At 42.6% G+C, this 16,548-nt stretch overlaps 2 protein-coding genes across 3 annotated transcripts; one reads left to right on the forward strand and one right to left on the reverse strand.

Annotated features, from left to right (window-relative positions):
* Positions 1–2,283: 2,283 nt before the first annotated feature.
* cep63 (centrosomal protein 63) lies at positions 2,284–10,234 on the reverse strand. 2 transcript variants are annotated; one of them, XM_084549140.1, is made up of 13 exons: positions 9,820–10,234; positions 9,537–9,714; positions 9,224–9,319; positions 8,966–9,055; positions 8,721–8,834; positions 8,436–8,609; positions 7,829–7,974; positions 7,518–7,661; positions 6,709–6,811; positions 6,414–6,620; positions 5,133–5,329; positions 4,740–5,055; positions 2,284–4,632 (listed from the first exon to the last, which is right to left on the reverse strand). In XM_084549140.1, exons 1-13 carry the CDS (start codon positions 9,858–9,860, stop codon positions 4,444–4,446), a joined length of 1,995 nt encoding a protein of 664 aa, XP_084405266.1. In that variant the 5' UTR covers positions 9,861–10,234; the 3' UTR covers positions 2,284–4,443. The 2 variants fall into 2 exon arrangements, with proteins under 2 accessions (XP_084405266.1, XP_084405267.1); XM_084549141.1 differs by lacking the exons at positions 9,537–9,714; positions 9,820–10,234 and adding an exon at positions 9,446–9,525.
* Positions 10,235–11,456: 1,222 nt separating this feature from the next.
* LOC311491037 (uncharacterized protein) lies at positions 11,457–13,422 on the forward strand. Its single transcript, XM_084548872.1, has 4 exons — positions 11,457–11,589; positions 11,873–12,421; positions 12,810–12,914; positions 13,002–13,422. The coding sequence occupies exons 2-4, from the start codon at positions 12,063–12,065 to the stop codon at positions 13,045–13,047; spliced, it is 510 nt and encodes a 169-aa protein (XP_084404998.1). The 5' UTR covers positions 11,457–11,589; positions 11,873–12,062; the 3' UTR covers positions 13,048–13,422.
* Positions 13,423–16,548: the final 3,126 nt, after the last annotated feature.

Here is a 16,548-nt window from a genome sequence, read left to right on the forward strand (position 1 = left end):
CACAGAGCGGCCCGATAAGAACGCGCCCCTCTGTCTGTCACATTCCAAGCATCCTGCAGCGAGTCCCATCGCACCAGAGGAGCTCAGTCACAACCTGCACCCACTCCCTCCCTTCAACCCAGCCGTCCAAGAGCGTGCTCAGACTCAAGAACAATGAGGCGTTCCCGTCTTATAAGGGACGCGGCTGGAACGAGAAGTGGGACATGGACACACGCGAGGCACGACAGGCATGTTCTCTGAGGCTCCGCCATGGAATGTGCAACAAAGAATGCATGCAGGCAGAAACAATTCTGGGAAAAGTCAACTTATCTTGTGAGGGAATTTCAGCAGAAAAGACATGTCATGCATGCTGTCCATCAAAGTACAACATGAAACAACCCTATCGTCCAACACTAAAGCAATCTCTGTGCCCCAAAAGGTACTGATCCTAAATGTGTTGATAGCTTTTTGATAGCGGTAAACGGTTTTACTCAAATCAGAGCTAGTCCTCCCCTCCCATACTCTCCTGGAACATCCACCCTTTCTGGTTTAGAAAGCCCCGCCAACCTGCGAGATAAGTCAGCCCTCTACACAAACAATCTAACTTCAGTCTTTATTCCCATGACAAGTTATGATCTTACAGATAAGGGAAATTCCTCAAACAAATACCTCAGATATCTCAATCCATCAAGATGTCTTGATAAGGTGAACCAATATTCCCACCAACTGACTTGTGTATTTGTTCATTTGAGAGGTCAGAGCTTAATATCCATTAAGTTGTCTGGTTTGTGACAAGCCTCCCAGTGAGGCGTTCCTGTTTTATGACAGCAGCAGACCTGAAAGCCAGAAGCAAGCCCCTGAATTACTGTGTATTACAGGATCATTGTAGAGTATGGGATTTTGCGGCTTCATTGCTGTTGACTTAGGTGTGACAGCAGAGCATTTCATTGCTCCCTCTGCTGCTTGTTTGAAGTACAGCCTGGCGAGCTGTGAACATTTCTGACCCATCATCTCAGCTGATTCTTGCAGAAGTAACTACACAAACTATATATACATAAAATATTTTAAAGCTGAACAGATTTGCAGGGATCATGGGGTCCACAGATAAATGTTTCACAAATCACTCAAAACCAAATGAAATTCTTACAGTCACTTTTGGTCTTTCGCTGACATGATATACACTTGCACGCCATACCATCGTCTTAATTTATAGCATTCCTTCGGTTAAACAAATGTTTTGCTTCTTAATATTTCACTCGGGAGTGTAACCTTTGTCGTGCTTAAAGAAGAATGTGAAGAGTAAATTTGACTCAGACGTGTTTGGGAGCCAGTCCAGGTCCAATTTCACAACTTGTGATGTGGAAATATCTAAGTCACAGGTTTCTACAAAGTGTATATAGGACATATTTATTTAGAATAATAAATATTATTCACAGAGTTTGTTTTTTGAATATTTCAGTGATGATGAGAGCAAATGCATTTTTGAAAAAGTTTTACACTGAAGTTTTTCATAGAATTGAATGCCTTAACACCAATTTAATTTAAACGAATAACTGAAAAAAACATCTCAACAAGGTTTCGAAACTTTCAGCAATTACAATATGCCTATTTTGCTGCACTAATCTTGTACACTGAGTGCAGTTTTCAGTGTTCATGAGTATTCATGAGTATTATTCAGCCTGTGAAAGCTGATGAACCAGGACGTCTGTGACTCTGGAGGGAGACTCTGATGACGCCATGCATTATTTAGCAGAAATGAGTAGCATTATGGAGAAAATAGGATGTAGTGTTTTCATGTCTTGCATTTAACTTCTGTTTTATCTTTAGGCCTGAGCTATGGCTATTCCATTTTCAGTATTATCATCGGCCAGTGTTATGGTACTGTGAGGCTAAGTTGCTGGAATGGGGTTAAGAGCCTTCAGTTCAACTAATCAATTTAACAGTTAATCATCTTAAAGCCTGAAGAATTTTTCCCTGCGAATCATTACGTAAATGAAGCACTTTAAACTCTCCCTGGACTTGAATCAGCCCCACTCCTCCTCCCTGTTACTAGGCCCCTTCAAGGAATCTCTACATATAAAAACCTTTTCACCTCCCTCCAGAGAGAGCCAGAGGAATGCCTGCTTGGCCAAATTCCTCAGTGCTGTTTGTTGGGGCTTACAGTGCTAGCAACACAGGCTAGCAAATACCTAAGTGAGAAGTCAGGGGACCCAGAGGCTGCAGAACATTACTTCTGTTTTATTATTGTAATAGTATGCCGGGCAAAAATGAAAAACACATATTTCCTGGGCTTTGTTTATGCACTTTATTTCCATTTTATCAGTCCAGTGTGTCCTTCATTAGGAAAGCAGTAAAAATATAACCATCCCCAGCTCAGCCTTTCAGTGTTCCACATGGTTGATATTAACATTCCTCCAGCTTTCTAATGATGAGGACAAAGCAGGCCGCAGGGGAAGGTTCATGACAGCATTGGCATGGTGCACGCATTCCTGCGCTAGACTAGCTGGAGGGCCTCTGCAGGGTGGGTGGTGTAGGTGGTGATCCACAATGTAAGCTCTCCCTTATTTGAAGACACTATGTACGGTACATACTGTATGAAGTGTTTTCCCAGTTATGACAGACGTGCGGGGAGGCTGGACACTCCTTTGGCGCATATATTCTTTTCTCTGGATGGACATGCGAAGCTCGTATCAATGCTGCATTCCAGGCAACTTCAACAAGTGGAATCTGAGGCTTCCTCCAAGAAAAAAATGCAAAAGCACCACTTTATATGAGAAGTCAGATAAGCTGCTTAGATGAAATCAATCAACCAAAGATCTGTTAAGCATGGCTGACAACAACATGCATGGTCGACAACTTCTTGAGGCCTTTTCAATCTATTAAAAGCACAACTGAGATGAATTTTTATCTCCTAATGAAACTTACTAGCAATATGGCTCACACTGGAATTATACTTCTCTCCACACATGCATGCAAACATCTCAAGAGACAAGAGAAATTTCTAACCGAGGCTGGCAGAAGAGCAAACACGCTTGTCTAACTAATCTCTACGACTTTTTGCACAGATTGATCCGATTCCTGTCAGTTCACAGGTATGAAACACGGTTAAAAACAAATAGACGAGCACGTGTCAGCGACCTCTGCGCCTGTATAATTCTGAGCCTACTCGCAAAAGTTTAACATCGTCTTAGACAGATGTCAATCCAAGCCTGAACTGAGCACAGCACAACACCAAGTTTAAAACTTCACATATGCCTTAAGCAGTTCCCCACTGGGTCGTTGTTGAGTTTATGAGCCATGTCTGTAATGTTGAAAGGGCGGTGGAGAACGGGGTATGGTGTCTCACAACCACTTCTAAAGACCGTGTTGGAAATCAAATGTGTTTATGGTCATTCCAAGCAACCGCACTGGAAGACGGCTTTTCAGGCAGTCCCTCCAGGGAGACACAAGAGTAGCATTGGGCTGGTCACAGGAAAAGTGCCGCAAATAATAAAAACAAGAGAAGTAGAAGGAGGAGCTTGATACTTGAGTCCTCTTTCCTTCAATCAGTGCGTGCATGTGAATATTAGTTTGTTGGCCCACCTGATTAGAAAGCTGTGGGGAGGAAGGCATTTCCAGTGCTCTCTGTCCATCAGACACACAGCTTGGACTGAGTATGAATTTGGCTTAATTCACACATGCAGTGATTTATTGTCCCTTTCCACAAGATTAAAAGCTGCACCAGAGCAGACATGATTACTGCAATAACTGACTGGAGCATCAGCAGACAATTAGGAAGCTTTAAGATTAATCAATAGCAGCAAATTTAGATGATTTGCTGCTTCTCCTCATCTTAATAAAATAATAATTAGTTGCAGCCCTAAAGCTAAAAGTGAGTGGATTGTAAAGCAGAATTTTACAGTTGTAGCTTTCGGTCGGCTAATGAGACTTTTAAGACCGTCACAGGGTGAAATAGCAGGCCAGTTTGCCTGCAGTGATTTTTAGGTAACAGTCAAGAGAGACGTTTACTATCTGTCATGGAGGCACAGAACATGTACAGAACACTTGTCAGCAGTCGGATGTAATCTCTGCAGTTCAACTTCTAACACTGGATGTCAGTTAGCGGAAAAGTATTTATTTAAAGGGCCTTTGTCATCACCTGTTCTTCAAGATTGCCTTGATGTGACGTCTACTAAGACACACAAAAGCTGAAACACTTCCTTTCAGCTTCTGCTGGTACAAACATAAATACAAAACAAAAATCCTGCAGTGAAAGTGTTACGGTATGAAATGTAATTCTCAGAGTTCTTGGATGAACTCAAAGCTCTGAGCTGCCATAATGATCTTTAATATGTAAAGCATGTAAAAAATAGAAACAGATGTTGAAGTGTGGAACAAACCTTCCCATCTGCTGTCAGTCTTGACAACATAATTAAGCACAACAACACAATCACTGCCGCTGCTGTGACTCAATCACTGAGAGTTCTACACAGAGGCCTGTGCAGGCTTGAGTCCCGGGCCACCAGGGAGATACTTGCGCACTGTTCTGACGTTGTCCTCTTTCATGCTGTGGATGTGGCTGTCCAGTTTCTGCATCATCTCCTTGGACCAAAAGCTCTCTTCCTCCAGGAAACGAGTGACCATGCTCTTGGCAGGAGACACTGACAAAAACTCCTGAAAGAGAATGAACACCACACAACTGTAGGTGTCTTGGCTATAAAAAGAAAGAAAGAAAGAAAGAAAGAAAGAAATCAAAAATCATAACTGATGATCATTCTCACCTCTGAAAAGGGAGAAGGAATGTTTTTGTCTCTGGTCAAAGAGTCTTCGGAGCTTGAGCTCTGTCCCTCAGAAGCAGAGTGATTGGAGCTTAAGTCTGACACCAAGTTTCTCCTGGACAGTCTTGTGTTGCCGTTGCTGCTACTGCTGGAGGATGAGGATGAATGAGGCTTGCTGTGGTGGGTCTGGCTGCAGGACTTCTCGGTGGGGGACTGGGATAGTGTATGAAGCTCTTTAAAGAGCCTCTGGACCTCCCCTTCATAGTGAGTGGTGTTCTCCTGAGACTTAGGTTTTGTGGCCCCCGTGTCCTCCCTTGCCCTGCAACAAGAAGAGTGTCAGAATAGTTAAGTCTTGAAAGTTTTGTGCACGTGTATCTGTGTGTCCATTCTATGTACCTGTCATGAGCTGGTTGGTCTGTTATGGCGTGGCTGAGCAGAGCTCTTTCATATTTGTCCTGACAGGTCTCAGTGGACACCTCAAGCTGCGGCTGCATCGTTGAAAGTGCCTGTTTTAACTGAGAATTATCCTGTTCCAGTCTGCTCAGAGAAGACACAGAATTCTCCCTCAGTGAAGGTCGCTCGGAGCCACCACTCTGTGGAGAGAAGAGATTTTAGGAAGTAAGAACCAAAGCGAGATGAGTCACATTCATAAACAACACTGAAGTGATAACAATTCCTGGCTGCTGCCAGCTGTAAAGCTGTGTGATGACTATATAAATATGTCACAGCAGACGAACCGTGGGTGACTGAGAGTGCAGTCTCTGCAGCAGACCTATCAGATGCTGGTTCTCAGTTTGCAGAGTCTCCAGCTGTGCCTGACTCATCTGACAGAGTCATAAAATAAGAAAAATGTGACTTGTTTTACTGAACCCCCGAGGAGGCTGTAAGCTTTGGCATGTTACAGGTTGCCATGAATAAAGATAAAGAATAAAGGCCAAAAAACTAAGCAGGCGTAAAACAGGTTCAAATTGGAAAAACTCCCCACCACAGTTCCCCATTAGACGAATCAGGATCTGAATTGAGTACTTAAGAGATTGGAACTAAGGAGAACTAAAGCAGTTTCTGAATGTTCAGCGACTTTCAAGGTGCGGCTTGCAGTAGTGCACATCACTAACATGACAGCAAACATGTTGCTTCACTTGTAGTCTGTAGGACTTGACGCAGGATGGAGCAGCGCAAGAAGTGTCCAGTGTTTTCAGAGGATGACACTGAGGTAGAAGTTGAGACTGTCACGCTTCTGATGCATCAGTGAATGAATTAGCGTAACTGCCCTAGCTCTTTCGCCCTGCTGTGGAAACTTCTGAGCAAACTGGAAGAAGAGAGTGGGCAGTAAAAACGGGCACTAACTTTTTTCCAGGAATTTGTGACAGGAAAACACTGGAAAATTGGCATTTGTCCAATAGTTTGTTGATAAACATACTGAAGAATAGTTCAAAGCACATCTTCCATCATAGGAAGAAACTGAGGGATCTAATTATATAAACAGAATTGGCATTAGCACAGTTTACCTCCAAACTGTGTGTATGCACTGTTGATAAAGGAGCAACCTGATTTAAGAATCTGTCACGACTTAGTAGCTTCAATCTCATTAGACTTTAACAACACTTTTTTTGTGGCACCAGTTTTTTTTTTTTTTTTACATTAAATCACTTCAGAGCCAGAGCAGTATTAACTCACTTTGAGCTCTGCTGCCCTCTGTTCTGATCGCTCCATCTTGCCACGAAGCCGCTGCTGCTGCTGCTTGATGCAGGACGAGGAGCCACTCAGGGAGGCGATGGCGAGGTCACGCTGGTGCAGCTCGCTGGTCAGCTTTGACACCTCCTGCCTCATTCCCTCAACTTCACCGCTGTGCGTCTGCTTGGCCCTTTGAAGCTCCTCTCTGAGCTGGAGACAAATTGGTAACGTGATACGGAGCTGACGTCAAAGGGCAAAGAAATTATAAAATGTCCGTGAGTTAGGGGAGTTCTCTGACCTTTTTCATTTCAGCAACAGAAGAGTCACATTCCACTTTAAGGTTCATCAGCTCTTGCTCCGTCTTTGATTGGTCACCTCTCTGTCTGCTCACCTTCTCTAGTCTGAGCCCATATATGGAAACCAATGATTTAGAAAATTCAAAACACCAAATAAAGATATGAAAGGAATCAATTCAGTGCTCTGTTTTGAAGACTCTGTAACTCATTGTTGCGTATATACACAGCTCTCTTCTTTTACTTTACCTCAGGGTGAGATCAGCCTGTAAAACCAACATTTAGAGAGCCACCCTTTTCTAATATCTGTACAAGAAGCTCTGAGACAAACTGTGTTATGTCTACATAAAACTGAATTGCTATTTATATATTTCAACACCACAACCTACTAAAATAAATACGGGATGAGAATGCCACCAGATCCATACTGCACTGTTTACTGTTTACCGCCAAGAAGTGTTTCTGTTTTGTTTCAAAATTAGTGGAACGCCTGTGGAAAACCAACAGGCTTGGCTTTCTTCTGATGGATGATGACCTTCATCTCTCATTTTCAGGGAAAACACAACAAAACCATGTAGGCCGACATGATGGCTGCGAGGAAGATTTTATGTCAACAGTGGAAACCTCCTGAAGATGTTTTTGTTGGACACTGGCTTCAGCTATTTCTGGACATATACCTGGAACTATCTTTAGGGATCAGCATTGTCAACAACAAAGACATTTCAGGGTCTTAAAAAACAAGTGATTTTGAATCCTAAAAACAGACAGACAGCATGAATCCTGTTAATCTATTTTTAAAGCAGCCAGCATTCACCTCTCTTTGAGACATGCCAGCTCTGCCTTGAGCTGGACCTCACATGCTTGGGCACACTGAAGCTTGGCTGCAGTCTTCTCCAGATCTTGTCTGAGGGTTTCCACACCCACACAGCCCTGAGATGCCAGGCAGTCCTCCAGAGAGCTGCATGCACAAGAACATCCAATAAACACTCACAGGATTACATTAGTTTACAAGCTTTCTTTGGACCACTGCAAACCAACTATAACTACTTAACAGTACAGCGTTGGTACACAGTGCCCCCTTGTGTATACTTTTCATAACATGACACATAGAAAAGATGCACCCACCAAATGACTTGATCTTTAGCTTGCACTATTTGGTTGAGTCTGGCAGCTTCTTTACGAAACCTTTGGTGCTCAAGACTGGTTTTTCGTACAAATGCATCCTGGGAGTTCAATGTGGCGTGGAGCTCCTCTCGCTCCTCAGTGAACAGCTGTGGAACAGTGAATAAATCATATTTGAACCTACTGACAAAGATTTTCTCCTTGCTGTTGCTGAGTAGTCCAGATGATCCAGATTGGCTACATTTTGTTAAAATTATTTATATTTGTTGAATGACAGTAACAAAACAAGTACTCACATATTTTACTTAAGTCCCACTAGGCTAATGTAAACATACAAATTACAAATAAAGTTCTGAAGTATTCTCTGCAAAATAAGCTGAAAGTACTCCTTTTACAGAAGAGTGGCCCCTAACACCAATACAGTTAATACGTGTGTATCAGTAAATAACTATGCAAAGTGAAAGTTTAACTGCTTTACAGTCAGAAAGTTTAGTTGGAGAGATTCTCAACCGAGGGATGTGCCCCTCCTCCCCAAAGCAGTACGCAGGATAAACCTGAGGTAGTAATATGAATAATATAGACTGGAAGGATGAAAACAAAAGCTGCTAACCTGCTGCTCTGTCTGGTACTCTCCTAGCCACATCTGAAGCGCTCGCAGGCGATCCAGTTCCAGCTCCTGTGAGTGCAGGCTGCCCTGAGCCTTCTCAAGCTGAGTACGCAAACACTGCACCTCTAAACAGCACTCCCTGTGCTCCCTTTCCTCCTGCCTTGATGCCAACTGCAACTGGAAATCAAGGGACAGATCACACATGTAAAAAATGACCTAGCTTCTCTTTGCTTCAGCATTAAAGTCTGACTTGACATTATGAGGTTAAGGTTAAAGAATTGCTTTTACTTTCATGCGTGAGAGCTCATCAGTCAGGCTCTTGTTCTGGGACTCCAGTACTGTGAGGTGTTTTTGGTGCTGGGCACGCTGCTGCTCCCATTCCACAGAGCGCTGATGATATTCCTGCAGGAAGATGTAAGAATAAATATTCACCACATGAGCAGGTGGTAGGAATGGGCAATTTGTATAAGACCGAGGTAATGTCTGGATATAATGCAAAGCGAAGTGGATCTCTTTATTCATAGTCATGTTACCTTTGAAAGGTCTGTCTCTTTCGCTCCTCCACTAGTCTCCTTGAGCTGTTTGCGCTGAATCTTGTGGTAACTTCTCTTTAATTTATCCAGCTGCCATTAAAAAAATGTTCAAAACGTTTTTCATCACAGTTTTTTTTACAGTAAATAACGTATCTGCTTAGAGAGAGACCGAGTCTGCAAATATGTGAACAACCATTTTACCTAAACACAAATGCAAAGAGCTAGCAGACTGATTGTTTAACTGACAAGTTGTCTCACCTCTTCTCTGACCTTCTGTAGCTGTTGCTCGTACTTTGCAATTAACTCCTTTCGACCAGTCTGAACCTCTTCTAGCTGTTTGTGGAGCAATCCGATCTACAGTCAGGAGTGACGATGAAATTGCAAAAATGTGAGTTGAACAACACCTTTTAGTAAAATGGACGTGTATGCATCTCAAAATGTTACAGATAGCTGTTCATAATAAGAGCTAATAAAACAAACCCTTATATTAACTGTAACAGAGACACCTTGCTGGTATAGCTGCATCAAGAAACGCTACAGTAGGACTTTTAGTTTGGGTCCTCTACTTCACCTCCAGGTCCCTCCGCTGAATGATGTTCCTTGAGGTTAAAAGCTCCTCTTCTCCATTTTTCAGCCTGAGCTCCAAAGACCGGACCTCGGCTTCCCACTCCTTCCTCTGGTGATTGATCATGATGTCAATCTGCCTCATCAGCTCCTGAAGCTCTGGCTCACAGGATGACAGGACAGAGCTAGTGGACACGAAAGGAAAATGATGACGTTAACCGAGAGGCTGTAATTAGAAGTAACAACAAGTTAGTCAGCCGGTCACCGGCTTTACTTACAGTCCACATTACCTTAGATCAGGGCTCAGCATTGACCCCAAAGAAGCCTCCATGTTGCTCAAAGTTAGCTGTCCGTGTCAGTAACGTCTTCTTAATAACTTATGGCGCAACGGCTCCGAGAACACATTAAAGCTGCTTCACCTTACGCGCTAAGTTGACTTACCTAGCAACCTGACGGCATGGACGTTACTAGCTAACATAATTAAACTTAGTCGGAACCAGCCTGCTACGTTGCGCGAGCTAGAATTAAACAATGACAAAAACTTAGTTTGGACTACAGGTAACACTTAGAACTGATTTATAGAGGATTTAAGTTAGCGAACGTCAACAGCCAGCGTTAGCTAGTGCCAGTGAGCCCAACTATATTTGTTTACATCTTTAGCTGAATAACAGTCTACAACTTGGGTAGAAATTATTTCCTGATGTAAGGCGGTAACTCCTCCCCCAAACTGTGACCTCAGCACGCTTTACGTTACTATACGAAGGCTACTACACAGTTCTGGAGCTTAGCATTCAGGTATTTCTGTCAAAAGTTACAAATAATCTAATATAACTAGTTACCTAAAGCGTAAAGTTTCAAGACGAACGCCGAAATAGTGGCATCTACATATTTTATTTCGCACACGGCGTGAAATTTGTTTTCTCCGTCTGTACTTAGTAGGTAGCCTTGTGGCAAACCGGGACAGACATAGCAATGTTTAGCGTAATGATATATAAAAAACTATCGCAATTACATGCAGGAATATATTGCAGTAGTTCAGAACTCTTTCACGCAGTCAATAGTTAGAAAATACGATAACATGTTACAACTGGCTTGATTAAATTGGGTTGTGACGTCCCGTTTGAGCACGTGGCTCGTTGGTCTAGGGGTATGATTCTCGCTTCGGGTGCGAGAGGTCCCGGGTTCAAATCCCGGACGAGCCCATATTTTTCTACTGGTTCATAAACCGCTGACGTTCAAATCCCCTTTAGCGGTAAACACACGGACATGCGATTTCACTCATCTGTGTGTCTCAACAGACTTTATCTTGTTGTTTTAGCTACCTTCTAGCTCAACCCAGACATTAGCTTGCTAGTAAGTACTGGTAGCAACCTTGAACAGGTGTGCGATTCGGAGAAATGTTTCGCCTGAAGGGGATAATGTGTATGTTTATATGAAGACAAAGACTTCAGGCATACAAATATACAGACCCAGACCCAGATGTCGGCTTTAAAAGCGCATCACAAGATTCAGTAGCATGTGGCTCGTTGGTCTAGGGGTATGATTCTCGCTTTGGGTGCGAGAGGTCCCGGGTTCAAATCCCGGACGAGCCCACCTTTTTATATCATTAAAATTATTTTTATACGTCCCCCTGTGTCCTTCAGCACTCTGAAAAGGTCTGCAGCTGACTGTATTCATTATCACTATTTGCTTATTCCCTCCCTCCCAACCCCTATTTCTCCTCAACCTCCCACACCCGTTTCTCCACCTGCCTTCCGCCAAACACTGAACAAAGAGCGTCTCCACTGCTCTGCTTCCCCAGCTGTTGTGTGGGGAGGGTTTGGGCCGTGAGAAGGAAAGAGAGAGAGAGAGAGAGAGAGAGAGAGAGAGAGAGAGAGAGGGACGTTTATATTCCACCCCCACAAACTCGACAGACAATCCTAACAGGCGGCAGACGAGCAGCTCTCTGACACTATTGACTGCAGTGAGGCTGAGCAGCACACAGAGACACTTCAACACACATCTGAAGAGCACCGGGTCTGTTCTGGCCATATTCTGCGTTTTTAATGCAAAGAGCTGCTGTAAGTACACTGATTTATTATTTTAAACCCTTTTTAACTTAATGATCCTGTTCTGTGTGTTGTTCACAGTCAATCTACAGTTAAAAATCATTTTTACATCTTATTTTTTTCACTATGATTATTTTTCATTTGGAAGTGTAATTTAAATTATACTCATCACTCTTATGTGCTAAACCTAAATAAATCTAGAAACTACAAAATGAATACTGTGTCAGTTTGATACAACAGAACTTCTAATAATTTTACTAATTTTAACTTCTATTTAAAACTTTTAATTTAATAGGAAGACACAACCTGGAGATTTGGGACCTACAGCAGCCATCAGCTTTATCGAGCTCTTGTCATCATTGCCTGTTTCTAAACAGCTAAAGTCCAGGTAGACTTTTCTCTGGGACTTCCAGACCAGACGTTCCAGATCATCCAGACAGAGTGATTTTTGTGAGGAAACTGTCACATTCTGGTCCGGCTTGACCATGGTTCTGTGTGAGGACGGTGAGTGCAGCGTCTGCCTGCTGCCCTACTCCCGGACAGACAGGATCCCCCGGGTGCTCCACTGCAGACACACCTTCTGCGACCAGTGCCTGGAGACCATCTCGCAGGTCGGGGCTGGGCTGCTCACCGTGGCCTGCCCGTTGTGTCGCCGGGTGACCTGCATAAGTCGAGGCCTCAGCTTGCAAGAAGCTCTATGGGTCGACAGCAAGCTGTGGGAGCAGATACCAGAGGACGTGGAAGAAGATGCAGCAGAGGAGGAGGAGGAGGGAGATGGATGGAAACAAAAAGCTGAGGAGGAGAGGACAGAGGCTAAACAGGAGCCCTCATTACAGGCTGGATGGTGAGGTCACCACAATAAATACACACACGTGCACGTGCATACAAGGAAAAACTGTTTTGTCTACAGGCATTCTGAGTATCTAACACTGTTGTGTCATTACTCATTCTACCTGAGAAGGTGACATAAACAAACATAAATAGGGGAGTTTTTCCAAAACACTGAGATAATGCAACATACTGCTATAAAGTGGAAAATGTAGGCAGAAGAGATTAGAAACTCTTTAGAGCCAGTGTTGAATTTGAAATTCCAGCCATACCAAGGCATTTACAGGTCAGTGTTAAGCAGGCCGTTCGTCCACAAAGCTTCTCATTAGCACCTCAGTTCTACAGCGCCAGATTTTGGTGCAGGGGTGAAACACTGTCTGACGCGGGATCTTCTTGCTTTTCAGCGTTTCCTCGAGATCCGGCAGAACAAAGCTCAAACTGCCGACGTTCTTCAGAAAGTTCAGTCTGACCAAGCAACAGCAAGAGAGGATCGTCCCTGGCAGCAACGTGTAAGCTCAGATTTGGTGGTAAAAAGAAACAATAACAGGAATGAAAATAGTGGATTAATGTTTTTTTCTGTTTGTCTTATTTTAAAGAGAAATTAAATCGTGGCGCAGGCTTTCAACCGAAGAGACGCTTTGAAACGAGAGAGGAATGATGTGACAAGCCGCTGCTCTCAGGATGTCATCTGCTGTTGGTCGATGTCACTAGAAGACCCGACTCAGCTTTGTCAGTCGAGCTGAGGCCGTTGAGGACCAAGAATCCATTTGTGTTCCTGTCAAGACATTGTTTTGTCCTCAGCCAAAGGTGCCCTGTTTCCCCATTATTTATTCTGGGCTTAATTCTCCCAGCTGGTGCTGGGATTTAGTTCAGCTGTCCCAGTGGGGCAAACACCCCAAGACCCCCTCACAACAGATGGTCTCCTCTCCGTTCAAACTGCTGGACACTCAACATAACTTATTGTATTCTTTATGTATGATAGATAGCCGACAAAGTATTTAATAAAACTATTTTTTAAAGCAATTCTTCATTTCCCTGTTCTTTTTTAATATTTATTTACTTTACTTCAGGGGACGACTGTTGCCTGAAAGAATCATGAGCTCAAAGCAAAGACACGACACTCTCCTACTTTGCTGTGTGCATCATTTATGGTGCATTAAGATTTAAGTAACTAAAAAAAAGTGAGGAGCCAGGGGGAGATTTCTGAAGAGGATAATGTGAATATTACTTTTGTGTGGAGGACATACAACACACACTGGCCACAAAGGACTCGTTCAACCATGAAAGTAGATTATAAACTCCATTCATCAAGCATCTGGCAAGTTTTCCATGTTTGAAAGTGTCAGAAAACTGGACCATCACAATGGAACTAGAAGTGTTCTGTCTCTGTTGCCTTATTTGCTCAAAAATTTACTATTGTTAAAAAATATGCTGAAATGGAAAGAGGAAATTTAATCTCAATCCAAGGATGAAAGTGTTTGGCGTCTCAGTGAGATTAAGGTCAATGTCTTAGGAGACGCGCTAACGGAGATAAAAAGTTGACGCGCTGGTTTTGTGAGTAACCGACTGCCTCAACTGTCAGCCTGGGAAACACACACACGTCATATTTTGGTGTGTTATTTTGTCTTTAGACATCACATTCCCACGCTTAACATGGTTATCACAGTGATTCTGAAATGCCAAACTGGGAGCTGCATCCAAGCTCCTAATGAACTGGCATCAGCAGAGCTGGCTGTCACAAACAAAAACAGGGTTGTGAAAGCGGCAAAGGACCAGTTTCAGTTTCGCAATGTATTTACTGGCTCCCAGTGCGTCCCTGACGCTGTTGATCACTGGGATTAAGGTGCAACAGAGCAGGAAACAACTCCCAGTGCGTGTGGCTCATTCACTTATGCAAGTAGCAGAACAATAAATCAAAAAAAAATACTACAAATAAGAGTCACCTAACCCTATCCTGCTTTCAAAGGCTTCTCAGAATAAAAGTGCAAATGTATTATAAATACCTCAGCCCTTTAACAGCCATATATATATAAAACATTAATCTCCAGAGTCACTAAAGCTGTCAGATAATAAATGTAGTGGAACTAAAGGTTCAACACTTCCCTCTGAAATGTGGTGAAATTCAGATTCAGTCTCTCAACTTGACGATTGTAGCAACACTACTTGAGGAAAAGTACTGCGGGTTAGTTTGGTCAGACGGAATTATGAGGCAGCTATTAGACCAGAAGCCACAAAAATATTTGAAGGCAGGAATCTGGTGAGGAATCTGTGCCGCAAAAACATGGTGCAACGCAGTTTCATCAGTAATGCTCGTTACACCAAACAATAGTACATTCCTGTCTGAGTATGTGTACTCCACACAAATACTCTGCATGAATGTGTACTGTACAGTGAATCTGGGACAGGACTTGTTGTAGCGGAGGACATTAAGGGCCTTTAGAAATGTGAAAACCAGATTCTTTCTTGTATTTATAAAATCTAATCTGATGCTACGTCACGTGAGCAAAATCTCACAAATAATGCAGCAGTTGAATCTGGTCATGCTGTGGAAAAAACATACCAGATACAATCTTGGTGCTAAAAGCTAGCTAGGCTACCTTCGAGCAGTGCTAAGTGCAGCTTCTGGCTACAGTAACACGCATCTTATTTTCTTTATAAATCATATATTAAATTATTGTATTTTCCAGGACCCTTTAAATAGATTAGTTTACAATTTAAATACAAATCTGGTCAGATTCACTATTTGCAGATTCCGTTGTGAATTCAAATATGGTTAAAGACGCATTATATATATAATTTTTTTAAATAAACAGACTCTAAAATAAAAGGTTTCACATAATTTTAATGTCATTAAAGAAAAATAACTCAGGGTGGAGGTTCTGAATCAGCAGCCCTCCTCTACCCTGCTTTTCGGGTTAATCCAGGCTTGACCAACAGAGAAGCTGAACAGTTGTCTGGACTATCCAGTTATCAGTAGAAACCGGAGTTATATGCCGGTGAGTCAAAGCAGAAACCATGCATGTCACGACGTGTAAAGAGCGAGTACTTGTTTGGCACAACCATGGTGTCATTATTGGTGACCTACATAATCAAGTTTCAAGACATGACACACCAGTAATATAACTAATACTGAACCTTTTCAGGGTTTTATTGTGAGACAAGCACAGGCTAAAGCTTGCGCCATCTGACACTCATCAATCAAGACATTAGAAAACAAAACTAGCCAAAGTGACCAGCGGGAGGTAAAGGGACAGGTGCATGTGTGATTCATAGATACACTGTGTGTTTTTAAAATGAACAAAAGCAGCATGCGTGACTTTGGTAATAAGACATCTTTATTAATCGTTTGGAGAGACATGCTAGATCTCTGTACAGTGTGAATGGAGAGCCAGCTCTGGACTGATCAGGTCTGCTGCACAGAGCTATGACAGAACATACACACCCTCAGGGAATGACAGTAGCCCCTCAACAATCTGTAAATGCATACCCCAACCCCTTTCTCCTCCGACAAAGACTTCTGCTGCATCACTTGGTCCATTTCAAGGGAATGTTAATGTTAAAATGGGCCTTCAGGAAAACAAAGGTGGGGCTCTACTTTCAAATTTAATGGAGAATAAATACAAAGGAGTGTCTCTAGCTAGTCAATCACTTTGTCCTCATTTAAAAAACACATGAGTCATTTTTTCAGAAGGCGCTCTCCTTACAAGGCCGTGTGCTCAGTAATGAGAGCAGAACATTCCTGTTGTGAGATAAATAGGCAGCAACACAGAGGGCTCATACATTACAATTACTTCCTTCTTTATTCTAGAGATTCAAACTTGAAATGTAACTTTGTCTGTCATTCTCAAACCCCGCCATAAAAGTGTGTTCCAGTCAAGATCTCCTGTGATATTTGATCCAACCCTGTCTCTTATTATGATAATTATTATTATTATTATTGTTATTCATATTTGGCTCATTATGTGGGTTAGAAACGTTCACTAGTTTTCACAAGAGTGCTCCCCTTTTTGGACAACATGGGTGAACTATTCCTAAATGTTGGACTCTCTACTCTAAGACACAGTACTCCAAATGATGTGGAGATAAAGATTATGATTTAACCATGTTTCTAAGACTCACATTGTCACTCTAAATCTAAAACAT

This window comes from Chelon labrosus (genome assembly GCF_963514085.1).
Source record: "Chelon labrosus genome assembly, chromosome: 7".
Taxonomy (NCBI): Eukaryota; Metazoa; Chordata; class Actinopteri; order Mugiliformes; family Mugilidae; genus Chelon; species Chelon labrosus.

Coding starts and splice junctions, on each gene's coding strand:
- cep63 (XM_084549140.1), bottom strand. CDS start 9,860: ATGGAGGCTTCTTTGGGGTCAATGCTGAGCCCTGATCTAAG. Junction 7,975..8,435: donor AGTACCAGACAGAGCAGCAG/GTTAGCAGCTTT, acceptor ACTGTTCCACAG/CTGTTCACTGAGGAGCGAGA. Junction 4,633..4,739: donor TTCCTTCTCCCTTTTCAGAG/GTGAGAATGATC, acceptor ATTCTCTTTCAG/GAGTTTTTGTCAGTGTCTCC.
- LOC311491037 (XM_084548872.1), top strand. CDS start 12,063: ATGGTTCTGTGTGAGGACGGTGAGTGCAGCGTCTGCCTGCTGCCCTAC. Junction 12,422..12,809: donor CCCTCATTACAGGCTGGATG/GTGAGGTCACCA, acceptor CTTGCTTTTCAG/CGTTTCCTCGAGATCCGGCA. Junction 12,915..13,001: donor ATCGTCCCTGGCAGCAACGT/GTAAGCTCAGAT, acceptor CTTATTTTAAAG/AGAAATTAAATCGTGGCGCA.